The sequence below is a fragment of the Phoenix dactylifera genome, chromosome 9, assembly GCF_051530095.1.
Source record: "Phoenix dactylifera cultivar Ajwa chromosome 9, Ajwa_hap1_PhDact_Kaust_v1.1, whole genome shotgun sequence".
Classification (NCBI taxonomy): Eukaryota; Viridiplantae; Streptophyta; class Magnoliopsida; order Arecales; family Arecaceae; genus Phoenix; species Phoenix dactylifera.
Window position 1 is genome coordinate 1,050,985 of NC_143198.1, and position 27,984 is coordinate 1,078,968.

A 27,984-nucleotide genomic window follows, 5' to 3' on the forward strand; every position below is an offset into this window, starting at 1 on the left:
ACAATATATGAACAAAAATTTCTTCTCCGCCATTGTCATTTATATAGCGAAGTTTATCATATATCAATCAAGATTATCAAATTAACGGTGCATCAATTATTTTAGATTTCTATCTCTTAGCAACACAATCAAAATTGAAGAGACAACCATATGAATTTTAGTCCAACACTACTTGCCAATGATTTCAAATAACCTATTAGCTGTGGTGTACTCTTGGCACATGTCATGCACCAATTTGCTATTTATGTCAGCAACAGCATGCATGCTTAACTTGATTGTAAGATGGTGGATTCATTTAGATGAGTATTTAACGTGTTCATCAAAGGCAAACTAACTTGAAAGGAGGGGGTTCAGAGTGTAGCTTTGTGTATCCTATAGCTTCTTACCAGCTGGTGCGTACAATTATCAACCCTGAGCTGGTATGGGATGGGGCGATGACGGGCGTCGATCTCGCCCGCAAATGGAGGAGAAGAAAGGAAAGAGGTGACTGGCTCCGGCGAACAGGGATGGAAACTCCTCCCCTATTAGTCGGGCAAAATAAGAAAGAAAAGGATGTGATTCGTTTCATGGTTAGCCATTTAAATAGATAAGCAACAGATAACCATTTAACAACCAAGGTGAATTTCATCCACTAACAAGGAATGGCTAGGATGAGTCCCTTTATATTGACAAAATAATAATAATAATAATAATAATATATCAATTCCTAAAAGATATTTTGCTAAATAGAGACAATATGTGAAGAGAACCGTGACCGAAAAGACGACACAAGTGCTGCCACACCTCCACTTGCTAGATTATGGCCCGCACCATAGCTTCGGTACCGTGCACCACAAGAAAATCATCACACATCATGGTCAGCTTTTAAGAAACCGTGTTGCAGCGTCCCTCGACTACACATAGGTTATGGGCCGAGTGCGCTCTAATACCATGCATCACAATGCAAGATCTCACCCAAAAAAGCTAACCAAAAAGTATTTTTTTGATTCCTTAATCCTGTAAAAGTACGCAAGATCTTTTTTAGCGAATAACCGATGTGGGACTAAACACATACCCACATGATTCCTTACAATTTAATCCATCCCTCCCAGCTGGTGGCTCGATCAAGAATCCCCTGCCAAGAATGGCAGGTCGCTCGAGGTTGTTGGTCTCCAGAATCCTCCTCGCTCGCTACCGAGGATGGAAAACCGGGTGGGAAGAAAATGGAATGGAAACTGAGGAGGGAACCAGCCCATTTCAGCTTGGGATGGCAGTCATGATACGGCACTCGATAGCAATGGACGTAGAAGGAGGATAGAGACAGCCCATACTAGGTCGAAGGAAAAGGCCAGAAAGAAGCATTGTTCAGTTGCAAGAAACTATGGGAAAAGAAGATTTCCCTTTATATTTGAGATTTCTTTGGCTGTCCTATGTCCAAATTATGGTCAGTAAAAAATCAGTGCGCTTTGTACGTAGTTTGCTTCCTGTTGTGGCGAAGAAAATCTGAATTTAAATGCGTCCAAATTTGCGTGATTCTTAAATATCCGATAGTGGAAGGAAGGCCAAAGAGGAGAGACCGTGAGTTATGGACGATTTATAATATCCCTAGGGACCTCATTAACTTTCTGTTGGAAAATGTGATCTCGGCCTGTTAAAATCCTTTCGATGAAATCTTCCCGCATCCAAATACTCCCTTACAGAAGCATGAAGCTGTCTTATTGGCGGTACATGATGCATGCACCGTCCTTATTGCTTTCCTGACGCTGGATTCCTTAGGTCGTTCTTATTAGAAATTAACCTTATAATTACTACGTTCGGTGAGAAGGATGGTCCGTTCGTCAAGTCTCCGGGAGTACCAGCTTGAGTGGAATAGCTCGAGAGGTGCCGGTCTCCACTGCTTGTTTCTTTTCGATCTTCACTGTGGATTTTTTGTGGGGGAAGGAAGACATGGACTGCTGAATGCCCACCGTTCACACTCGCTTTGACGAGCTATTTGACGTAGGTAGCTGTTGCACTATAGCATATTTTACTACTAATTAAGACGTGAAATATTGTTACCCTTATCCCTATATAAAACTAGTAACAAGAATATTGGGGCAGGATGTCCGATTTCAGTGCGGAATCAAGCCCTTTTGCCTGTAAACTCCTAGGTACTCGCTTTGCTTTAAGATTTTTGTTCTCTTTACGGCAACTCCTAGTGATTGCACTAGGCCTAACAGACAAGATAATCGACCAAAATCTTCTCCTCCACCCTGTGAATTATGTCAATTTTCTATCCCAAATTCCAACCATTCCTTTTTAATTTCTTCATCCATGTATAGGCCAAGTTCCAAAGATGTTAGCTATTATTTTGCTCTTTCTCTCTAGAAGTGGCATCCTACACGGCATGCACTCTATGGCGAATCTTAGCCGCTCATTTCTGTAGTACTGGTGTATTGAGATGAACCCTTGACGAATAGAGTCTACCGGATCGGGCTGAAACAAAATCTTGGAATCGAGTCTCAACTTTCTAAGTTCTTCCCACACATAATGTGAAGTAGTCTGCATGCCTATTTCCATCGACAACAAAGTATTTAAGATTAAAAAACTGCGATGCTTAGGTCTGTGTAATCTATTGGCCCGGCCTTTGTGGTTGCCATGTCCTAATAATTGCTAGCCTAAGCAAGCCTTGGTCGTACGTAGGACGAGGCAGTAGCGCCACCGGCTAAAACTGCCCCAACTCCTCCATATTATGAACAGTAATGCGTTATCATAGTATGATGTGATCAAAGGTCCATGGATCTTATACTCACGTTAGAGTAATATAAATGCCGTTTTTTACCAAAAAAAAAAGAGTCCATGGATCATATGGTTCACAGCCTTTAAGACCATCAGGATCATGGCCTGCCAGTTTTGTGGATCTTAGCGACCCCTCTTTTACTTTAGCTAATGCGAATCTGTGCTTGGAAAATGTTTATCTTGTTTCTATTACCAAAAAAAAAGAAGAAGAAAGAAAAGAGACCATTCAAAATTTTTTATCTAAATTCATCACTCGACCTAACATAACCAATCTTAATTCATTATGTAATACGCGAACTTACATATATGACTGCTTTTGTTATATAATGGATCGGTGAAAAAAATTTAGTGTTATTATTTTTCTCTTTTGAGCCATTGGATCCTTGACTTTTACCCCCAAAAGATTTCCTACATACATAAAATTATTATTATATAGCTGAAGCAATTTCGATAACTTCATGTGCTCTTGTTGATTGAGGCCTCCATTTTAAGCCTCCTTGGTTTGAATTTCAAGAATTTCGTTATCAGGATTTGCTCCCTTCTTGAAAATGTTGCGAGCATTCCACGGTTCCATCTTCCAAGGCCGTATTCTTTAGCATCAAGGCTACTTGAACCCATGGAGAGTAATGGCCATAGCGTCTCCAGGCTTGTCGAACCACTTCCTGAATTCCCCTGCAAGGCAATCAGAATTCTTCAAAGCAAAATGGAGTAATAATATTAAGGAACTTATCCTTACCATCAATTAAAATTGGACAATGATTAGAAGCATAGTAAGCCACATGACATTGACACACCTCCTTTGATTCGGGAAATAGATCCATCCACTCGTCCAAAGGTAGCACACAGTATAATATTTCCTAAATACGAGCAAGATGCGGTTTATTGTTGCACCAGGTGTAATTTGGATCCTCAAAACCCAGGCCAATCAGGCCATTAGGTTGAAAGAATTTTTTTAATTTCCTTAATATTTATGTCAATATGAAAGGCCTTGTGCTGCCACTAATAATACGGTTAAAATTGTCGTCTATTAAATTGATGTCAAAGAATTAAATGATATATCGCACTCTAAACATGATCTTCTAATATTTTAATCCAAAGTGTAGTTTTTTGTTTTTTTGAATGCAGAAGCACTGGCAAAATATATTGAAAAATTATTTTAGTGGATCGATCATATTTTCTCTAACTTCAACTCATGCTTCTGGATTTTTTTTTTTCGGTTTTGAAAAGAAATGGCCAAATTGGAGCTCAGAACCATGGAAATTGCTGAATTTTAGACTCATGGAAGAAACCAAAATCAAATCTGGAGTTCTCAAACCTTGGTTGACACTTGATGCTCATACTACCCAAGCTCGCTTATTTATCTGGTTAACTTGTGCTAGTTTTCTCAGTCTCCCAAAGCCTTTTTCACCCGTCTTTTGTTAAAAATGTGGGAAGCTCAATCTGAAATAGAAATGCTAGCTTGGATTCAGGAAACATGATGCTAAATTCAGGATGCAAGCCCCTTTCTGAATTGAACTTGTGTGTGTAAGATATTTTAGTTGAAGGATGGCACAAACCATTGTGCAGTACTGTATGAATCATTTGTGATAAGTACACACAGATTAAGGCAAGCTGAGTTACAGCCCAGTGGTTCACCCCTCTACTTGAGAGGGGCTTTTGGGTTCAAAGCTTGGGAGGTATTTCCCAGGCGTACCATGATCATCAACTTGGAGAAATGGGTCAGCTAGAAGCTCTCTCGCAGGATGGAGACTATGATGAAGCATCCTCCCGTCAAATTTTCCTAAAGGTTCCCTCCAGCAGGCTGTTCCTCTTGTGTTGCCTCGGTTTCCTTTTTCTGATGGAGACTATATATATGATGAGAAACCTGCAGCTTTGAACTATGCTACCTTGCTGCACTCTCATTCTTTTCAGATTTTCTTTCTTCCGAGTCTCCTCTTCGCTGTCTCTCTTGCTAAGGAGTGGTTCTTGTGTGCCGGAACACCTCCTTTGTAACTCCTTTGAAAATCCTGTATACTTTCTCTACTCCGTTGTAACTTCACCATTTTGTTCTGAATAAATTTTGGTGAGTAATGTGGCACATCCCAAAAGAGTATATGTCCTCCAATTCATTGTAAAGCATGCATTAAATGTCAACTTTTTGCTTTCTAAATACAAATTAATTTAGAGTCTTAACTTGGCACTGCATGGTTAGCACCCCCAATCCAACGACCTGTCCTTCCTAATATTTTCCGAGACAAGCAGAATATGGAACCTGTCATGGGCTATAAAAATGTGCCGTGACAGAGTAACCATTGATTGTTTATTCTCGTTGTGCATTCATTGTTCGCAATTATATATTCATGATTGTATTTTTCTATGGACAACTGGGGTTTCTACCATTGTTGTCAATGTGCACATTAAAGCAGCTGGATTGCGTAATGGAAGGGGCAATCCCGTGAGGAGCTTGAAGATGGTTGGACTTATCAACTATTTGAATGTTCTAGGAGTAGCTCGCCTTGCCAAGACTTTCTACTGGGAAATGGCTGCTACCCATCTCTGTGGAGGTTTGCTGACCATTTGAATTTAAGTTCACAACCTCCCCTCCCCATTGTATCTCTGAGGCACCGTCCGACAGATAACGGAACAAGGAAGAAGGCCAGTAGCCCAATGGAGATTGATTCCCATACTGCATCCACCAATTCCCCGATTTTGGATCCTGCTCAAAAAATGAGAACCATATAAACATTCATTATTAATTATAGGTGAAAAGTTAAAAAAGTAATTAAACATGACTATTGTAGTTTTGCTACACTGAGAGTATGTGATTTAGGACAAGAAATAAACATCTTGTGAATCTTTTGTTTTTACCTTCCTGACAGACAAGGTGATTTCATATTGGCGTCCACCATAGCTAGAAATGGGGTAGACGGTGGCACCCAATGCAATCTCCTTGTCAACTTGAACGAACCCAGAGCAGAGTAGGTTGTGGCGGCCTGTTGAATGATAACCATCATCCTGAAATTTTTAGGGTAAAATATAAGAAGACACCCAATCTTTATACTTTTTATAAAAACAACTCATATAGGACAAGAGAAAAATGAAGGAATATTAACTTACAGTCCAGTAGGTAAATAGCCTTGTTTTATTATCTCCATACAGAAATGCATATACCTGATTTTTTCGGGGACCAAAGAGCAACCAGCTGAAGATAATTAATGCATGAAGAGAGAACTTTCAAAATTTCATATAATTAAAACTACTTTCTATTTATTCAAAATTGAAAAAATAATATACATGCCAGCCACAGCTTCGATGGTATTGAGAAGTTCTTCGGGACCCCCAATAATCCAAAGTTGAGACAGACTGAACTCATTTTGCTGTTCCAGCTTCGGGTTCCACACATTCATGGTTGCCTTTGCTCCATAATACTTATCTCCCTTTACATAAACAATTGCATGCTGCTCAAGAAGACCCACGAACAAACATAAATGAGAAAGACGAAGGAGCAAAGGGAAAGAAATGGGAAAAGTAAGAGATACAAAGCTGCTACTAAGATACATGGTCTCCATTTATATTAGTGAGGTCTGCTCTCGAACAATCCACATCAAATTCCCCCTCCAGTTAAAATAAAACTCAGCTCTCAAATTAGATATGACTAGTTGAAATAAATATGAAAAAAAACTAAAATCCTAAAAGAGATAGATCTCTTCTTCTATATTGACTTTGCTTTCAGTCGCTCTATCTAATTTTTCCTAAATCGGAACATATGACCGGTCAAAATCTATCCCAAAAGGAAAATTTTTGATTTGATCGACCCATTTCGAATTCCAAACGATAAAATTGGTCCGGACCATCCATTTCAAAAAGTAATCCATTTGAAAAAAAGACACATCATCTAAATCGAGCATTGTATGACCAAGTTATAACTCCGAAAATTTGACATATGATTTAGCTTCTCGATGCGATCTCACTACTGGACCATGTCTAGTCTAACCTATAGTAGCCAAAGTAGTTCACATTGAGTTTGATAATCCTCCTGGATCAGAGAGTTTGTTTGAAGATTGCATGGTAATTTTAACTCCAATTTTACTCAACTTTTAGGTGGTGAAACCTGGTAGTTTGTTCTTCAACTTTAATGGCTTGCCCTGTTGATTTCACCTCTTGTCTAATTCGATTTAGCATACCCACTTCAAGAGATTTTCTTGGCTTTTTGTTAAAATTCCACATCATATGTGATGATATTGATATATGGGGATCTCTAGCTTTAGAAGAAATGCTCTCTATATTCCCAATATTTTCACAATGGTGGAAGTTTTGCCTGAACCAAATGCAGTGGTGGTCATCCTCCAAGCCGAAGGATTTCCATAACAAGATTCTCTCTCTCTTTCTTGTGGGCTATTAAATTATTTTCATATTGATTATTGACTGTGTGGCTTGATTGTTAGTGCTCGATGATTTTGATAATTTACTTGAATATACAAAAAGAAAAATATTTATTTTTGTTGTCCACCGATTGTTCGCGATTATTTTTTTCATAATTGTCTTTGCCCAACAAGATGGAGATACAAAAAGCTACGCCCTTCTACATACATTTAGGATTTCTACCCGGACCCCCATAGTAGATGTAACCATTGTTCTTATGGTCCACATTATAGCAATTGGATCGTGTAGCGAAAGTGCGAATCCCTCGAGGAGCTTGGAGATAGTTGGACTTATCAACTATTCGTATGTTTTTGAAGTAGCTCGCCTTGCCAAAACCTTCTTCTGGGAAATGGCCACTGCCCATCTCCGTGGAGGTGTGCTGACCTTTTGAATATAAGTTCACAACCTCCCCTCCCCAGTATATCTCTGAGGCACCGTCTGACAGATGAGGAAATAAGGAAGAAGGCCAATACCCCACTGGAGATTGATTCCCATACTGCAGCCACCAATTCCCCGTTTTTGGATCCTGCTCAAAAATGAAAACCATATGAACATTCATTAGTATTGATAGATGAGACGTGAAAAAGCAATCAAATATGACTATTGTGCTTTTGCTATGTTGAGAGCTTGTGAGTTAGGACAAGAAATAAACACCTTGTGAATCTTTTGCTTCTACCTTCCAGAGAGACAAAGTGATTTCATATTGGCATCCACTATAGCTAGAAATGGGGTAGATGGTGGCACCTAATGCTATCTCCTTGTTGACTTGAGCGAACCCAGAGCATTGTAGGTTGTAGCAGCCTACTAATTTATAACCGTCAGCCTAAAATTTCATGGCAAAATATTAGAAGCCTTCTATTTTTTCATAATTTTTGCCTAACGTCATTTATCGAAATCAGGAATGTCTGTGGCACCTCATCTCTATCATATAATTGACCAGAAAGAACCTAAAAAACTCAAAATAATGAACAATCTAATTCCCTCATATTTGATAAGATAAATTTATTAAAAAACTCTTGGAAGATAAGGTAGGAGAACATAAGGAAAGAGGAAACTAATAGAAACAACACATAAAAAACATGGGAAAAAGAACGAATGTTAACTTACGGTCCAGAAAGTAAATAATCTTGTTTTATTATCTCCATACAAAATTGGATATACCTGAATTTTTTTCCACACCAAAGAGTAACCAGATGAAGTTAATTAATGCATGAAGAGAGAACTTTCAAAATTTCATATATTTAAAACTACTTTCTATTTATTCAAAATTGAAACAATAATATACATGCCATCCAGCTTTGATGGTATTGAAAAGTCCTGTAGGACCCCCAACAATCCAAAGTTGAGATAGACTGAACTTATTTTTCTGTTCCAGCTTCAGGTTCCACACATTTATGGTTGCCTTTGCCCCATAGTACTTACCTCCCCTTACGTAAACAACCGCATGCTACTCAAGAAAACCCACCAACAAACACAAATGAGAAAGGTTAGAGATACTTCACTCCAAGGTCACTCTTTTTCATAAATTTTAAAAATTATATACCTCATGTCCATTGTTATTCCAGTTGGATTCTATAGAAGTTGGATTTGGGATTGTCCTACGCCTGTTCTTTCCAAATCTTTCGATAAAGCTGGCCCTCAGCACATCGCCCTTCTTAGTCCTCCTAATAGGGATGGTGTCCTCTAGGCACCTCCCATTTTGATGCCAAAGTTGAGGTATGGAGCTAGTTTCCATATTTGAGGCCACCCTCTTCTCATCATATAGGCCTAATGGGTGGAAACTTGGTCTCATTTGAAGATTTTGCATAAAGTGGAGATAAAGTAAAGAGACCGCCAGGTGTAAACATTAAGTGAAGGTGAAGGATTTGAAAAGAAGAGTGTGTGTGGGGGGAAGAGACCACACCTGGATGGTGTGGGTTTTGAGGGAAGGATGATCGAAGGCTGGCTGATGAGAGATATGGACATAGTCTATAAAATCCCCATCCGGGATCTTTTTAAAGAAACAAATATTGGAGCAAATGAAACCACAAATTAAGAAGCATTACAGTGAAAAATGCCAAAAAAATAAGTATGATGGAAGAGGAAAATTACAATAGAAACTTGATGGGATTATACTGAACGAACAAAAAAGGTGAAAACAAAAAAAATTTCAAAATACATTTCCGATTAAAAATAATTTAGAAAATCTTCTTAAATTTCTTTTAGAATGAACAAAAAATATTTTCTTACCAAAAAATCCAAAAAAAAAAGGAAAGAATAGTGGGATAGTAGAGGATGATGCTTTTGACAGGCTTATCCAATCGGATCAGGTGTTGCTGCACCTCGAACTGCTCGATTGTAGCCCATGCTCTGGCCATGATGCACGATAAGCAAATCATCACCAGCAATAGCACGACCAGGCCGTGGCTCACACTATTGTGCACCTCCATGGCCCCTTTTTTCAAACCCTTTTCAATGAAAATAAAAACATATGCTATCCAATATATATATATATATATATAACAAACTTCTTCTTCCTCGTTGCCAATTATATATCAAAGAATATCTTACATAAATTAAATCCCACAGATTCTGCTTAATTTTGTGCATTAATTGAAAGAGCTTATCTGATTATCAAATTAATTGTCCATCAATTGTTTCCTCCATGCTGAAGGATTTCCATAACAAGATTCTTTCTCTCTTTCTTGTGGGCTATTAAATTACTTGAATATACAAAAAGAAAAATATTTATTTTTGTTGTCCATTGATTGTTCACGATTATTTTTTCATAATTTTCTTTGCCCCACAAGATGGAGATACAAAAACCTACGACCTTCTACGTTGTACAATTAGGATTTATACCAGGACCCCCGTAGTAGAAGTAACCATTGTTCTTATGGTGCACATTATAGCAGTTGGCTTGTGGAGCGAAAGTGCGAACCCCTCGAGGAGCTTGAAGTTGGTCGGACTTATCAACTATTCGTATGTTTTTGAAGAAGCTCGCCTTGCCAAAACCTTCTTCTGGGAAATGGCCACTGCCCATCTCCGTGGAGGTGTGCTGACCTTTTGAATATAAGTTCACAACCTCCCCTCCCCATTGTATCTCTGAGGCACTATCAGACAGATGAGGGAATAAGGAAGAAGGCCAGTACCCCACTGGAGATTGATTCCCATACTGCAGCCACCAATTCCCCGTTTTTGGATCCTACTCGAAAAATGAAAACCATATGAACATTCATCTCTATTTATAGGTGAAAAGTGAAACTGTGATTAAACATGACTAATGTAGTTTTGTTATGTTGAGAGTTTGTGAGTTAGGAGAAGAAATAAACATTTTATGAATCTTTTGTTTTTACCTTCCAGAGAGACAAAGTGATTTCATATTGGCGTCCACCATAGCTAGAAATGGGGTAAATGGTGGTTCCCAATGCTACCTCCTTGTTGACTTGAACGAACCCAGAGCATTGTAGGTTGTAGCAGCCTGATTTATAACCGTCACCCTACAATTTCATGGAAAAATATTAAGCCTTCCAATTTTTCATAATTGTTGCCTTATGTTGTCTGTCGAAATCAGGAATGTCTGTGGCACCTCATCTCTATCATATAATTGACCGGAAAGAACCAAAAAACTCAAAATAATGAACAATATAAGATAAATTATCAAAAAACTCTTGGAAGATAAGGTAGGACAACATAAGGAAAGAGGAAACTAATAGAAACAACACATAAAAAATATGGGAAAATGAAGGAATGTTAACTTACCGTCCAGAAAGTAAATAGTCTTGTTTTATAATCTCCATTCAACATTGGATATACCTGATTTTTTTTCCACACCAAAGAGTAACCAGATGAAGTTAATTAATGCATGAAGAGAGAACTTTCAAAATTTCATATAATTAAAACTACTTTCTATTTATCCGAAATTGAAGCAATAATATACATGCCAGCCAGCTTCGATGGTATTGAGAACTTCTGCAGGACCTCCAAGAATCCAAAGTTGAGACAGACTGAACTCATCTTTGTTTTCCAGCTTCAGGTTCCACACATTTACGGTTGCCTTTGCTCCATGGTACTTATCTCCTGTTACATAAGCAATCGCATGCTACGCAAGAAAATCCACCAACAAACACAAATGAGAAAGGCGAAAGAGTAGGGGAAGGAAATGGAAGGGTTAGAGATACTTCGCTCCATGGTTACTCCTTTTCATAAATTTTCAAAACTATGTACCTCATGTCCAATGCTATTCCAGTTGGGTTCTATAGAAGTTGGATTTGGGATTGTCCTATGCCTCTTCTTTCCATATCTTTCGATAAAGCTGGACCTCAGCACATTCTTAGTTCTCCTAATAGGGATGGTGTCCTTGGGGCACCTCCCATTTTGATGCCAAAGTTGAGGTATGGAGCTAGTTTCCATCTTTGATGCCTCCCTATTCTCATCGTATCGGCCTAATGGGTGGAAACTTGGTCTCATCTGAAGATTTTGCATGAAGTGGAGACAAAGCAAAGAGACCGCCAAGTGTAAACATAAAGTGAAAGGTGAAGGACTTGAAAAGAAGAGAGAGTGTGGGGGGAAAAAAGAGCACACCTGGATAGTATGGTTTTTGAGCGAAGGATGATCGAAGGCTGGCTGATGAGAGATATGGACACAGTCTATGATATCCCCATCCGGGCTCTTTTTAAAGAAACAAACATTAGAACAAATAAAACCACAAATCAAGAAGCATTACAGTGAAAAATGCCAAAAAATAAGTATGTTAGAAGAGAAAAATTACAGTAGAAACTTGATGGGATTGTACTGAACGAACAAAAAAAAAGAAGGAGAAAATGAAAAATATTTCAAAATAGATTTTTGATTAAAAAGAATTTAGAAAATCTTCCTAAAACTCTCTCAGAATGAGCAAAAAATATTTTTACCTAAAAATCCAAACAAAAAATAATTGAAAGAATAGTGGGATGGTAGACCTTGATGCTTTTGACAAGCGTATTCAATCGGATCAGCTGTTGCTGCACCTCGAACTGCTCCATTGCAGCCCACGCTCTCCCCATGATGCACGATAAGCAAATCATCACCAGCAATAGTGAGACCAGGCCATGGCTTACACTATTGTGCACCTTCATGGCCCCTTTCTTTCAAACCCTTTTGAATAAAAATAAAAACATATACCATCCAATATATATATATATATATATATATATATATATATATATATATATATATATATATATATATATATATATATATGCTTCTTCCTCGTTGCAGTTTATATGCCCAAATATATCTTATTTTAATTAAATGCCACAAATTTTCCTTTCATGAATTAATTGAAATGTCTTATCTGATTCTTGAATTAATAGGCCATCAATTGTTTCCTCCTTTGCCCCTTATATAATTAAAATTTAGATCTCTTTCTATTTGCAACACAATCAAAATTGAAGAGACAGTCTTATGAATTTTAGCCCAACACTACTTGCCAATGATGAGAAATAATCTCTTATAATCATTTTTCTTACAAAAAAAATGATTAACTTGATCAAAATGTCCTTGACCAATAAAATTTTGTAAATATTATAGTTATGATTTTTAATAGTATTTGTCATGCTATCATGTTTCACATGAAACAATTATGGATTGCTAATACTTAGGTGGCTTGGGAGTACATTCACTGCTGACGAGGCGAGAGGTCATGGTGGCGAGACATGCTGCTAGGTACATTATGGAGCTGGACAGCTTATAGAGTGCCCTCATGAAGAGCAAGTATGGCTCGCATTCGATGGTAGCTGACTTCAGGGTTGGACGCCATAGCTCCTTCACCTGGAAGGAGACTTGTGCCTATGCACTGATGGTGTTACCCGCGATCAGATGGACGATTGGTGACGGACAATCCATTGACGTGATGGAGGATGCCTAGGTGACCGAGCAGCCATTAGGGTGGATGCCAACGATGGTGGACTCGGCGAGATTGTCGGGGTGCAGGGGTAGTGAACTGATTACTCCTGGTACGGGCAATTGGAATGAGGTGCTGATCTAGGAAGTCTTTAAGGAGTAGCTAGCTGAGAGGGTCCTGGAGCTTTCGATCCAGACTGAGGAGGGGGTGGACAGGTTGGTATGGACTCCGATAGGGAGGACGAGGGTGCATGTTAGGGATATGCGGGTAGTGATGGGGGGGGAGACTATCCAACAAATAGAGGACAGGTGGATCTGGAGACTGCGCGTCCACCTTCGAGTGGCTTTATTCATTTGGAAGGTGACTAGGGGCTACTTTCCAACCCGTAGTATACTAGCTAGGAGGGGCATCAGGACGATCCCAATATGTGAAGATTGCCTTGATGAGGAGACCATTAGTCATGCTCTTCTTTGCTGCCCTCGAGTGACACTGGTGTGGAGGAGCGCGACACTATATGTACCGCGAGGTTGGGGATCGGCGGAGAATTTACTACATCATCCATAGGCATCCATGCAGAGACAGGTGATGGTGGAGTAGAGCATCACCTGTGCTTACCTGGCTTATCATATTTGGTTAGATAGGAATGCCCACATCTTTGAGGAGAGGAGGTTACCCCCGCGAGCTGTGGTGACAGAGCTATCCGTCATGCATTCGTGATCATCGACACTACTAAGGCGACTTCACTTGGGGGGACTAGGGACACCTGGGGTTTCCATATCGCTGTCATAGCACTCAAAGTCATTCTTGTCACTTGGGAACCCCCACCCCCTAGTCACCTCAAAGTAAACTTCGACGGTAGTGTGCTAGCAGGAAGAGATAGATGCGGGACGGGGTTCGTGATCTGAGATCACAGTTGCCGCCTGATTGCTGTAGGAGGATGGCAAATTCAAGAACCTAATCAAGAAGCAGCTCTACCCAATTGGTTATGAGAGGATCGGTGGATCAAGTGACAGTATCTATGGTAGAAGTATGATCAATTTGTCTAAGACGAAGGGTAACAAGTTGACCTAAAGCCATAGGGATTGAGGAGAAGAATTAACCTAAAGACGACAAGAAGGGTAACAAGTTTCAAAAAAAAAAAAACACTACAACAAAAATTATTGTTGACCGCAAATCGCTTGTGGCATTTCTTACTATATGCCATTAAAAATCTTTCTTTGTTGCACTATAGTATAAATGTCGCTGTTTTCCAATAAGTATTTGTTTTATTAGTGGTACTTTTTTGTAAATACCATTATAATTTTGTATCTACAATATATGATTTGAAGTGATGGAAACTAGAACTACTATTATGGTATTTAACTAATATGCCAAAAAATAATACCATAATTTGTGGGATTTTAGAAGATTGCCCTAAACCTTAAATTGCTAATTTTTATAGGGAGCCTCGATTTGGTAACATGGAGGCCATCAAATATGTTATTGTACATATTATGGTAGTTATTCGAATCTCTCATGATTGAAAACTTTTGCAGTAAAAATATTTATAATAAATCACCATGTCTTCTTGGTAATACTATATAAAGGTTACTGGTCCGATCGAGCTTGCATTGACATATTAAAAATAAAACTTATTTAAGGCAAATATATATATATATATATATATATTAACATTTTTTCATCAAACTCATTATTACTTTTATTATAGCATTAATAAAAATAATCAAAAATTAACTATTCTTAAAGAGTTTGCAAAAAAATTATATATGAATATAGTGACACATAAAAGTTAAGTTTTAAATATTTTCAACAATAAAACTTCGAAAATACATGAAGAATAAAATATTCATTTTTTTATTTTCTAAAAAAGATAAGGATTTTTAAAAATAATGATTAAAATGTGAAATATTAAAATGTACATCAAATAATTATTTAATGATATGAATATATGTTAATAAGTTAAATGAATTGTTCTTATGTACTAAGAATACAAGTTGTAGCTCGGTGGATAAGAGCTTGCCATTTAACTAAGAAATCATTGGTTTGATTTCTTTCTTCGTTTGAATTCTGGTTTATACATTTATTTTTGAGAGTTTTTTTACTAGCATATATAAATTGCTAGGATCACAACTTTAAGGGCACTTACATATACCAATAAAATACAAATTTTTTATTGATATTGTTTTGAAAATGCCAACAATTAATTGTTGATACCATCTTAAGATGGTACATAAAAAAATACCACAAAAATGCCAATAAAGTATTGGCATCATTTTTATATTGGCAACTTTTTTTTTTGCTTATGGTGGCACTTAAATATGCCGCTAATAACAGTTTTTGTATAGTGAAGCGGCAGAAATCTAGATCAGTAAGAGGAGGAAAGTAGGAAGCATGTCAATACAACTTAGAAAAATTATTGTAGCCACTACAAACCTTCGTAGGTATATCAAGAAGTATTGGAAGCTTTACCATATATAGTTGCAACCATAGAAGAAGAAGTCGTAGCACGATGAACCAAGGAAAAAAAAAAGAGAAAAAAAGGCAATCCTCAATGCTACAGAGATTGAATACCCGAGCCCAAACAAGCAAACTCAAAATTAAGCTTGATGGTGAAAAAACCCAAAATAGTAACTAAGGTGGACCTAGAAGCATGAGAAAAACTCTTTGCTTGAAGATCCAAGTAAAACAAAGCATCATTAAAGCTATTGTAGATCCTAGAGGCCAAGAAGACATTTTATCTTCGAAAATCTGGTTCAGAAGCTGAGGGTGCAAACTAAGTCCCATCCATATCCCTATCCTCTTGGTTGGATTCAGAAAGAAATTAAGTTAAAGATCAACAAACAATGTACCTTTACATTTACCATAACTAAAAAAATATATTAATTGTGAGAACCCTGTGAGCATATATTTAATACTATATAAATACTAAGAAATTCAAAAAATACTTTCTGACTAGTTATTTTTGGATAAGATTTTGAATTGTAGATAACTAACTAAACCAATTAAAGATCTATTTTACTAGTTATATATACTCAAATATCTAGAAAATAGCTTTTGCTCGTCTCAAACTTTCTAGCTATGTTCTTGTCCGGTAGAGTCCGTATAGAAGGAATAATGATATTTCTAATTTGATATAGAGCAAATTCAAGAACCTAATCAAGAAGCAATTCTACCCATTTGGTTATGAGAGAATCGGTGGATCACCTTGAGATTGTGCCAGTATCTACAGTAGGAATATGATCAATTTGTTTGATTGTAAGCACTTCTTAAAATCCTCATCATCCCCTCGAGTTAGTCATGCAATAATAAATATTCATGGGGATCAGTTATGAGATTGTGCCATTTGATCAACAGATCCATCTTAAATAGGTAATTAACATGACATCACCACAGCCTGGGATTCAAACAATCTATTTATAACTAATAACAACTGCTTATTCTATATTACCCTTCAATAATCATGCAGTCTTCCCATAAGAGCCAGCTTTGCCAGACTGATATCTGAAAATGCTTGAGAATGCAGATTTCTGTGATGATTGCCAAAAACAAGCAAATAAAAGATAAAGCATCCTAAAAAGCAGATGACAAAAACCAAAAGCAGCATCCAATGTCACTGCTGCATTTTATTTTATTTGTTGCAATTTAAACAAAGGAGCATCCTTGCAAGATATCTTATAAAATGGTTCGCTGATAGAGAGGTAGAGCTCCCAATGCCTCTCGTTCTCCCCTCTCCTGTTTCACCTGCAACAAATAAAAGTGACCATTAGTAGCATAAACTTAAGCTGGAAAAAATAGTAGACTCAGTGGTTTAAAAAGTCATTCATCAGATACTCCATTTACATCAGTCAAATGCACCACATGCCAATTGCTAGAATTAAGTACCATAATCCAAAGGAAATTTGGTGATGTCCAGACTGTTACAATCAAATTCTGATGACAATTTCAGATATAATGCCATGTTGATCAAAGGTTGGGTCTTCATGATGTCACAAAAAAAAATAACAGTGATTCCAGTTGTTGAAGATGAAAAGACTAGTGTGAAGAAAGAGTGAATAGACTAGAGATGGGGGTGAAAGAGGTAGAAACCATTTGGTTCGTAGTTGGAAGAGAAAGGCTTTTCTTTGCCATGAATCCAGCATGTGCAAGCAAATGAAGGACTACCTAATGGATGCATGTGACTCCATCAGTTGGTGATGGAATGAGATTTAGTAATAGAAATGGATATTATATATTTTTTTTTCGATTGCATTTCTTATTTCTTTCTCAAGAAGAGAGAGCAAGAAGCGCACATCACCAAATAGGGAATGCATTAAACTCATTTCTTTTTATCAGACTCAATGGAAAGGTCTGGTAGGCATACCTCAACCTGTGCACTGAATTTTAATAGTAGCGAAACCAAAGCACTTTGCTTACATGAAACACAGACTAATGCCAGTTTTGGGTGAATATATATACATATAATAAGCATAGAATATATATATATATATATATATATATACATATAATAAGCATAGAATAAAGCTAGACATAGTTAATGCAGCATCTTATGCAATGTTTTCAGAAAAGGCGATACCAAATATAATAAGAATATAATCTATTTGTTGTTATATTAATATAATCAAATATAAAGAACATTAAGCACACCAAGTTTTCAAATTGACTGGCCATATGTTCATCTAGAAGGTTCAGCAAATTAAATGGATACGTCAATGCTAGCAAACTTTCAAACAGCTCATCATTAGAATTAGAATTTACAGTAAAAATCTGTATAAACTACATAATGCAACTCCAATAAATAGGCAGAGAAGCAAAAAAGGTTGTCCACCTAGAAGGTTTGAAGAGGCCATTTGCAGAAGGATATCATCCACGTCACATAAACAAAAATTCCGAGTTACTGCCAGAAGCTGATTGAAAACAACTCGAGGTAAAATTTGCTCATAGAAACACTTACCAGAGCCAACATGTCTTTAAGATAGCTTCTAAATGGTGCCTGCAATGCCTGCAAAGACCGAAAAAGTGGTTGGTATTGGCGATTAAGATAGATGCGAAAGGCAAAACTTCATAACCAAACTGAAACAATATAAACATGGATTTTATTTCAATAAAAGTAATTGGTGCATACAAAAATAAGATCTTCATGGCTAAGGATCACTTGCAACAGTTATGTACTGCCAAACGAGAAGTATCCCAACCTATCAGCAGCACCACCTTGAAAGTATAGTTGATACATATGTAGGGAACAAAAAATGAGTCATAAAAGGCATGTAGTTATGGTTGTCTAGATACATATAGACATTATTACATGAGTTGGATATTTCATAACAAACAAAATGATTTGATGCCCCACATTTGGATGTCCTATGCAAGTATTTTCCATATTCAAAAAAAATATATAGGGGCGGTATAGTCTACAAAAGCAGAAAAAAAAGGGTGGAGAACAAGAGCTGATTTACATATATTCTTTAAAATAACTTTTATGAATAAAGCCAGAACAGTTAGCCCATACAGAGAAATGCCATGCAGGCATATGTCTGGATCAAATGATTTCTCTACATGAACCTAAGTAAGACCATCTATACCTCATAATTATGTTCTTCATGTTTCCTATATAGTAAGTCTCTTAAAAAAGTGTTACTAAACAAATTGATTTAGGCTCTGTTTTGTGCCAAGAAAGTGAGAAAAGAAGATAAATCAGCAGGAGAAAAGAACAAGGCAAGAAAATGAAGTATTTTCTCCCATCTGATTAAATAAAAAATTAAAAAAAAAAGTTGTTGAAAGGTGGTTAAGATATGTTTATCTTAAGCCGCTCACCTACATTTCACTTTCTCTCAAAATCACTACCTTCAAAACAAAAAATGTTTGCCATGTTTAGAGAATACCTGGCCCTATATTTTCTCTTTGATTTTCTCTTGAAAGAAGAGCTTCTCCCACCTCAAATCGAGTAAAAGTTTTTGGTGAAAAAAAAAAATGGAGATGGAAAGGATGTTGAAAAATGAGTCATGTGAAACCAACAAAACTTTCATAAGTTCAAGCAGCTTCAGGCACTTGAAAGCACAAGCAAAACACAACACCACAGGACAGGTTAGCAAAAGCTGGTAAATGATTCACATCGTGTGTAACATCCTGAATTCTTGAGAATCTGACAATCTGATATCAACATCAACTTAACTAAAAGGATCTCAGAAAATAATAATTACTTCTGGGCACATTTTTTGTTTCCTCTGTTTCCTATACATCATTCAAAATCACCAAAAACCTATCTTCCGGATATCATAGCTCGTCTAAACTTGAGATGCATTGAATTCCAAAAGAACCCTTAACAAATCAATCATTTTATCAACGCATACCTTCATTAACACGAATCAAGAACCACATGACAGCTCTGTAAATCTTCTTCAGATTACTAATATAGAAAACGAGCAAAGGCAAAAAAGGGAACATCGAAAAATGATCAGACCTGCAAGTCCTCGGGCAAATACTCGTGCTTCAGTGAGAGATCCATGGCGCGCTTAAGGCGCTGGTTCCTCGCGTCCGCCACCTCGCGCGGGAGCCGGGCCAGCGCCTCCTTGATGTCCAGATCGTACATAGGATCGTAGAGATCATCGTAACGCAACCCTAAATCGAGAGATAAACAAAATTTAAAAAAACACACACACACACATAAAACAAAATAGAATCTGTTGCTAGAAACTGGACCCGGGGCGGCCGTCGGCTGAGGAGGAGGAGCTCCGGCGAACACTGGCGGGCGGCGATCCGTCGGCGAGCGGCGTCCTCCGTGGGGGGCGTGCAAAAAGCCGGTGGCCGGGTTTTTCAGCGCCGGCCCTCCGATGCTTAAGTCAGAGGGGGGCTTAATTTTGGAGAAGGAGAGAGGAGGAAGATATATTCTGCTGGGCTTTTTCTGAGTCCAACCCCCCTGGGAAGGAGGGGTCCCCTTTTTATAGGGGGGTCGGATTACCTGTAATGTGATGGGGCGAGGTTGCCGTACGACTCAGCACGTCGCTTGAGTTGGTGCGCGACCAGTGAATTAATGCCTTTATGTTGGAGGCGAGGCCGGGATCAGAGAGTTGTCACGGCTGACCGAACGCTGCCGAGCTGATTTACCGTGGATGACTGAAGATCCGTAGATAATAGGAGCCACGCGCATTAATTGTTGAGTGAGCCGGAGATATACATTAGTGAGCCGGAGATATACATTAATTGTTGAGTGAGTCGGGGGTTTGCAGAGATCATGCGCATTAAATGCTGGAGGCGGTGGCAGGGTATGGCCCCTGACCGGACTTCAGAAGGGTGCAATCGCGGTACGTGGGCGGCGAGGTCAGACTTCCGAGGTCAAGAGCCTTGAAGCTAGACGCTTGGTGGGGCGCCAGGTCGGGCGTATTAATTGTGGAGTAAGCCACCTAAGGCGTGATCCTGCGTCGGTCCGTAGGGGAAAGTACCCACAGTGGACAGTTGGTGGAGTCCGACTCCCGAGGTCGGGCGCTCTTCGGGTCGGGCATTCTGAAGTCGGGCATCAAGTTCGGCCGCCCGAGGTCGGCCGTCATCCAGTCCCGTACCGGCAAGGTCCTCATGTACTCGGGGGAACTTGCACTCCCTCAACAGAATCCATCAAATAAAGGGATCCACAATTCGGGATCAGAAACCCTAGAAGAGAAAGATGGAGATCCATAGGGACTACCGTATTTCTTGAAACGCTTGGAGAGGGCCTTGTAGTGCTGGGCGGCGAGCCAGTTGCGGCGGGGGTTGAGGAAAAAAGATTGCAACCCCGACGATGACGACGATTCCTACACCATTTCGCTTCGCCTGGAATCGCCATTTATCGATTGATTCGTTGGTTTTCGATCCATCCGCCACGGGAATGCGAAGCGCGAGCTTACGGGCTTCACTGAGTCCCGGCCAGGGCTCAATCTTCGGAGATTGAGTCCTGCTAGGTCTATAGGACGAGGGTGGCAATGGATTGGACCAGGTCAACTTTGAATTATAGACATAAGATTCTAATCTATATGTGACATGATGCTATATTGGATCAGGAACCCTGGAGTCATATTCATCTCCAAGCCAACATTTCTCACCTGACATCCCGTTGACTTGTGATTTGATATATTTTATAAAGCCCAGTCCATGATGGACCTAATCTTATGTGCTTAATTTATCATTTTGTAATTCTCAGTTATTTGAATGAATGAGGTTTAAGTTACACTTGATGTAACTCCAGTAGAATTATACTTTTTTTTCGGATTGGATGATAGGATCCCATATCAATGATCCGAGCTGCTGGATATGATCCACCACCTACTACTTACATAATAAAAATTATGTGATTCGAAGTTCCTTATTCGATGTATCCAATAATCAATTAATTCATGTTATTTAAAGTATTGAAAATTTGACCATTTGATGTATACGCTACAAGACCCCCAGTCATATGATCTTAGCGCGTAAATAATTTAGAGATGATAGATTATATCCAACAGCTCGGATGATCAATATGGAACTCTCATCATCCAATTTTGAAAAAGAGTGTAATTCTATAAATCTTACACTAACACTAGGTATAACTTAACCTTTATCTTGTTTCTATTGCCAAAAAAAAACAAAGAAAAGAAAAGAGGCCATTCAAAATTTTTTATCTAAATTCATCTCTCGACCTAATATAGGCAAATCATTATGTAATACGCGAACTTACATATATGACTGCTTTTGTTATTTAATGGATCGGTGAAAAAATTTAGTGTTATTATTTCCCTCTTTGAGCCATTGGATCCTTGACTTTTGCTGGCAAAAGATTTCCTACATACATAAAATTATTATTATATAGCTGAAGCAAGTTCAATAACTTCATGTGCTCTTGCTGATTGAGGCCTCCATTTTAAGCCTCCTTGGTTTGAATTTCAAGAATTTCGTTATCATGATTTGCTCCCTTCTTGAAAATGTTGCGAGCATTCTCACGGTTCCATCTTCCAAGGCCTTCTTTGGTATTCTTTAGCATCAAGGCTACTCGAACCCATGGAGAGTAATGGCCATAGCGTCTCCAGGCTTGTCAAACCACTTCCTGAATTCCCCTGCAAGGCAATCAGAATTTTTCAAAGCAAAATGGAGTAATAATATTAAGGAACTTATCCTTACCATCAATTAAAATTGGACAATGATTAGAAGCATAGTAAGCCACATGACATTGACACGCCTCCTTTGATTCGGGAAATAGATCCATCCACTCGTCCGAAGGCAGCACACGGTATAATATTTCCTAAATACGAGCAAGATGCGGTTTATTGTTGCACCAGGTGTAATTTGGACCCTCAAAACCCAGGCCAATCAGGCCATTAGGTTGAAAGATTTTTTTTAATTTCCTTAATATTTATGTCAATATGAAAGGCCTTGTGCTGCCACTAATAATACGGTTAAAATTGTCGTCTATTAAATTGATGTCAAAGAATTAAATGATATATCACACTCGAAACATGATCTTCTAATATCTTAATCCAAAGTGTAGTTTTTTGTTTTTTTGAATGCAGAAGCACTGGCAAAATATATTGAAAAATTATTTTTTTTGTTTTTTTTGAATGCTGAAGGATTTCCATAACAAGATATTCTCTCTCTTTCTTGTGGGCTATTAAATTACTTGAATATGCAAAAAGAAAAATATTTATTTTTGTTGTCCATCAATTGTTCACGATTATTTTTTCATAATTTTCTTTGCCCAACAAGATGGAGATACAAAAACCTACGACCTTCTACGTTGTACAATTAGGATTTAAACCAGGACCCCCGTAGTAGAAGTAACCATTGTTCTTATGGTGCACATTATAGCAGTTGGCTTGTGTAGCAAAAGTGCGAACCCCTCGAGGAGCTTGAAGTTGGTCGGATTTATCAACTATTCGTATGTTTTTGAAGAAGCTCGCCTTGCCAAAACCTTCTTCTGGGAAATGGCCACTGCCCATCTCCGTGGAGGTGTGCTGACCTTTTGAATATAAGTTCACAACCTCCCCTCCCCATTGTATCACTGAGGCACTATCGGACAGATGAGGGAGTAAGGAAGAAGGCCAGTACCCCACTGGAGATTGATTCCCATACTGCAGCCACCAATTCCCCGTTTTTGGATCCTACTCAAAAAATGAAAACCATTAGTATTGATAGATGAGACGTGAAAAAGCAATTAAATATGACTATTGTGCTTTTGCTACATTGAGAGTTTGTGAGTTAGGAGAAGAAATAAACACCTTGTGAATCTTTTGCTTTTACCTTCCAGAGAGACAAAGTGATTTCATATTGGCGTCCACCATAGCTAGAAATGGGGTAGATGGTGGCACCTAATGCTATCTCCTTGTTGACTTGAACGAACCCAGAGCATTGTAGGTTGTAGCAGCCTACTGATTTATAACCATCAGCCTAAAATTTTATGCCAAAATATTAGAAGCCTTCCAATTTTTCATAATTTTTGCTTTGTGTCGTTTATCGAAATCAGGAATGTCTGTGGCGCCTCAACTCTATCATATAATCGACCAGAAAGAACCCAAAAAACTCAAAATAATGAACAATATAAGATAAATTATCAAAAAACTCTTGGAAGATAAGGTAGGACAACATAAGGAAAGAGGAAACTAATAGAAACAACACATATAAAATATGAGAAAATGAAGGAATGTTAACTTACCGTCCAGAAAGTAAATAGTCTTGTTTTATAATCTCCGTATAGAAATGGAGCAACCTGATTTTTTTCCACACCAAAGAGTAAACCAGATGAAGTTAATTAATGCATGAAGAGAGAACTTTCAGAATTTCATATAATTAAAACTACTTTCTATTTATCCGAAATTGAAGCAATAATATACATGCCAGCCAGCTTCGATGGTATTGAGAACCTCTGTAGGACCCCCAAGAATCCAAAGTTGAGACAGACTGAACTCATCTTTGTTTTCCAGCTTCGGGTTCCACACATTTATGGTTGCCTTTGCTCCATGGTACTTATCTCCTGTTACATAAGCAATCGCATGCTACGCAAGAAAACCCACCAACAAACACAAATGAGAAAGGCGAAAGAGTAGGGGAAGGAAATGGAAAGGTTAGAGATACTTCGCTCCATGGTTACTCCTTTTCATAAATTTTCAAAACCATGTACCTCATGTCCAATGCTATTCCAGTTGGGTTCTATAGAAGTTGGATTTGCGATTGTCCTATGCCTCTTCTTTCCATATCTTTCGATAAAGCTGGACCTCAGCACATCACCCTTCTTAGTTCTCCTAATAGGGATGGTGTCCTCGGGGCACCTCCCATTTTGATGCCAAAGTTGAGGTATGGAGCTAGTTTCCATCTTTGGTGCCTCCCTATTCTCATCGTATAGGCCTAATAGCTGGAAACTTGGTCTCATCTGAAGATTTTGCATGAAGTGGAGACAAAGCAAAGAGACCGCCAAGTGTAAACATAAAGTGAAAGGTGAAGGACTTGAAAAGAAGAGAGAGTGCGGGGGGAAAAAGAGCACACCTGGATAGTATGGTTTTTGAGCGAAGGATGATCGAAGGCTGGCTGATGAGAGATATGGACACAGTCTATGATATCCCCATCCGGGCTCTTTTTAAAGAAACAAACATTAGAGCAAATAAAACCACAAATCAAGAAGCATTACAGTGAAAAATGCCAAAAAATAAGTATGATAGAAGAGAAAAAATACAGTAGAAACTTGATGGGATTGTACTGAACGAACAAAAAAGGTGAAAACAAAAAAATATTTCAAAATACATTTCCGATTAAAAATAATTTAGAAAATCTTCTTAAAACTCTTTTACAATGAACGAAAAATGTTTTCTTACCAAAAAATCCAAAAAAAAAAAGAATAATTGAAAGAATAGTGGGATGGTAGACCTTGATGCTTTTGATAGGTTTATCCAATCGGATCAGGTGTTCCTGCACCTCGAACTGCTTGATTGTAGCCCACACTCTAGCCATGATGCAAGATAAGCAAATCATCACCAGCAATAGCGCGACCAGGCCATGGCTCATACTATTGTGCACCTCCATAGCCCTTTCTTTCAAACCCTTTTCAATGAAAATAAAAACATACACCATCCAATATATATATAACAAACTTCTTCTTCCTGGTTGCCTATTATATATCAAAGAATATCTTACTTAAATTAAATGCCACAGATTCTGCTTAATTTTGTGCATTAATTGAAGAGCTTATCTGATTATCAAATTAATTGTCCATCAATTGTTTCCTCCATAATGAAGGATTTCCATAACAAGCTTTTCTCTCTCTTTCTTGCGGGCTATTAAATTACTTGAATATACAAAAAGAAAAATATTTATTTTTGTTGTCCATCGATTGTTCACATCATCCTTCTTGGTCCTCCTACTAGGGATGGTGCCTCTTCTTTCCGTATCTTTCGACAGAGCTGGCTCTCATCACATCATCCTTCTTGGTCCTCCTAATAGGGATGGTGTCCTTGGGGCACCTCCCATTTTGATGCCAAAGCTGACGTATGGAGCTAGTCTCCATCTTTGAAGCCACCTCATTCTCATCATCTAGGCCTAATGGGTGGAAACTTTGCCTCATCTGAAGATTTTGCACAAAGTGAAGACAAAGTAAAGAGATCCCTAGGTGTAAATATTAAGTGAAAGGGGAAGGATTTGAAAAGAAGAGAAAGTAAGGGGGAAAGATAGCACACCTGGACAGTATAGTTTTTGAGTAAAGGATGATCAAGGGCTGGCTGATGAGAGATGTGGACACAGTCTATAATATCTCCATCCGGGCTCTTTTTAAAAGAAAAGCAAATAACATAACAAATGAAACTACAAATTAAGAAGCATTGCAAGGAAAAATGCCAAAAATAAGTACAATAAAAGAGGAAGATATATTACAGTAGAAACTAGATGGGATTGTAGTAAATGTACAAAAATAATAATTTTTTTATTTTTTAAAAAGTGACAGAATAAAATGCTAACAAATTGGAAAAAGAGCGTAGCTCAAGAATTTTAATGCCCAACTAAATACAAAGGAATGATTTCAACTTTACAAATTAGATAGCACTAGGGCGAGTAAATGAAAGATAACAATTTTTTTAAAAGGGGAACAATAAAATTCCTAGTTTTATGCAAGTATTGTACAAAAATGTTTTCTTGCTATCCTGCTTCCTAAAATATTACATATAATAATTAAAAATAATAAATAGATAACCAATTAACAACCAAGTTAAATTTCATCCACTAATAAGGAATGGCTAGGATGTCTCTATATTTTGAGAAAAAAATAAAAAGGTAATATATCAATTTCTAAAGAATATTTTCCTAAATAGAGACAATATGGGAAGAAAATCGTCTTATCCATGAAAGACGACACAAGATTAACCAAAAAAAAAAAAGTAAGAGAGAGAGAGAGAGAGATCAAGATTCCTTCTAAAAGATTATATTAAATTAAATAATCTAAAAAATTCTAACCAAATTAAGGTTCTTTTTTAAGTAGATAAATAAATAAATACTTTGTAAAATAGATTTTATTGAAAAATAATTTAGAATATCTATCCAAAACTCCTTTGGAACGAAAAAAAAATCTTTGACCCTAAAAAACCAATAAAAATCTAAGAAAAAAAATGAAAGAATAGTTAGACGGCAGACCTTGATGCTCTTAACTGCAGGCTTATTCAATCGCTTCAGATGCTGCCGCACCTCTGTTTGCCTACACCATAGCCTTAGTGCACCACAAGGAGATCATCACAAGCAATAGCACCACCAGTCCATGGCTCATGCCAACGTGAGCTTTCATGGCCCTTCTTTCGACCTTTTTTCAATGAACTAATTAGAAAACCAAACATACCATACAATATATGAATGAAAATTTCTTCTCTGCCATTGTCATTTATATAGCGAAGTTTATCATATATGAATTAAGAGTACCAAATTAACGGTGCATCAATTATTTTATATTTCTTTTCCTTAGCAACACAATCAAAATTGAAGAGACAACCATAAGAATTTAGTCCAACACTACTTGCCAATGATTTCAAATAACCTATTAGCTGTGGTGTACTCTTGGCACGTGTCATGCACCAATTTGCTATTTATGTCAGCAACAACATCCATGCTTAACTTGATTGTAAGATGGTGGATTCATTTAGATGAGTATTTAACGTGTTCATCAAAAGCAAACTAACTTGTAAGGAGGGGGTTCAGAGTGTAGCTTTGTGTATTCTATAGCTTCTCACCAGCAATTATCAGCCCTGAGCTGGTATGGGATGGGGCGATGACGGGCGTCGATCTCGCCCGCAAGTGGAGGAGAAGAAAGGAAAGAGGAGACTAGCTCCGGCGAACAGGGATGAAAACTCCTGCCCTATTAGCCGGGCAAAATAAGAAAGAAAAGGATGCAATTCATTCCGTGGTTAGCCATTTAAATAGATAAGCATTTAACAACCAAGGTAAATTTCATCCACTAACAAGTAATGGCTAGGATGAGTCTCTTTATATTGACAAAAAAAATGATATATCAATTCCTAAAAGATATTTTGCTAAATAGAGACAATATGTGAAGAGAATCGTGACCGTGAAAGACGACACAAGTGTTGCCACACCTCCACTTACTAGATTGTGGCCCGTCCCATAGCCTCGGTACCGTGCACCATAAGAAAATCATCACACATCATGGTCAGCTTTTATGAAACTACGTTGCATTGTCTCCCTAGTCCACATAGGTTATGGGCCGAGTTCACTCTAATACCATTTGTCACAATGCAAGATTTCACCCAAAAAGACTAATCAGAAGATATTTTTTGGATTCCTTAATCCTGTATAAGTACCCAAGATCTCCTTGGTGAATAACTGACGTGGGACTAAATACACGCCCGTATGTTTCCTCACAATTCAACCCATCCCTCCCAGCTAGTGGCTCGATCAAGAATCCCCTGCCAAGAATGGCAGGTCGCTCGAGGTTGTTGGTCTCCAGAATCCTCCTCGCTCGCTACCGAGGATGGAAAACC

General features: G+C 37.9%; 3 protein-coding genes and 2 pseudogenes across 3 annotated transcripts; all 5 read right to left on the reverse strand.

Annotated features, from left to right (window-relative positions):
* Positions 1 to 5,110: 5,110 nt before the first annotated feature.
* Positions 5,111 to 6,349, reverse strand: LOC120108454 (protein neprosin-like; annotated as a pseudogene).
* Positions 6,350 to 7,318: 969 nt separating this feature from the next.
* LOC120108459 (protein neprosin-like) lies at positions 7,319 to 9,903 on the reverse strand (annotated as a pseudogene).
* Positions 9,904 to 9,973: 70 nt separating this feature from the next.
* Positions 9,974 to 12,254, reverse strand: LOC120108452 (protein neprosin-like). The gene is made up of 7 exons (XM_039122059.3): positions 12,099 to 12,254; positions 11,722 to 11,808; positions 11,365 to 11,607; positions 11,078 to 11,239; positions 10,900 to 10,953; positions 10,494 to 10,637; positions 9,974 to 10,342 (listed from the first exon to the last, which is right to left on the reverse strand). Exons 1-7 carry the CDS (start codon positions 12,252 to 12,254, stop codon positions 9,974 to 9,976), a joined length of 1,215 nt encoding a protein of 404 aa, XP_038977987.3.
* A 4,164-nt stretch (positions 12,255 to 16,418) lies between these two features.
* LOC103699425 (cytochrome b-c1 complex subunit 7-2, mitochondrial-like) lies at positions 16,419 to 19,640 on the reverse strand. The gene is made up of 3 exons (XM_089925184.1): positions 19,479 to 19,640; positions 17,973 to 18,020; positions 16,419 to 16,762 (listed from the first exon to the last, which is right to left on the reverse strand). The coding sequence occupies exons 1-3, from the start codon at positions 19,605 to 19,607 to the stop codon at positions 16,694 to 16,696; spliced, it is 246 nt and encodes an 81-aa protein (XP_089781310.1). The 5' UTR covers positions 19,608 to 19,640; the 3' UTR covers positions 16,419 to 16,693.
* A 2,949-nt stretch (positions 19,641 to 22,589) lies between these two features.
* Positions 22,590 to 27,002, reverse strand: LOC120108456 (protein neprosin-like). Its single transcript, XM_088703876.2, has 9 exons — positions 26,630 to 27,002; positions 25,684 to 25,770; positions 24,878 to 25,571; positions 24,500 to 24,586; positions 24,138 to 24,386; positions 23,851 to 24,012; positions 23,673 to 23,726; positions 23,261 to 23,407; positions 22,590 to 23,121 (listed from the first exon to the last, which is right to left on the reverse strand). The coding sequence occupies exons 3-9, from the start codon at positions 25,079 to 25,081 to the stop codon at positions 22,753 to 22,755; spliced, it is 1,272 nt and encodes a 423-aa protein (XP_088560002.2). The 5' UTR covers positions 25,082 to 25,571; positions 25,684 to 25,770; positions 26,630 to 27,002; the 3' UTR covers positions 22,590 to 22,752.
* Positions 27,003 to 27,984: the final 982 nt, after the last annotated feature.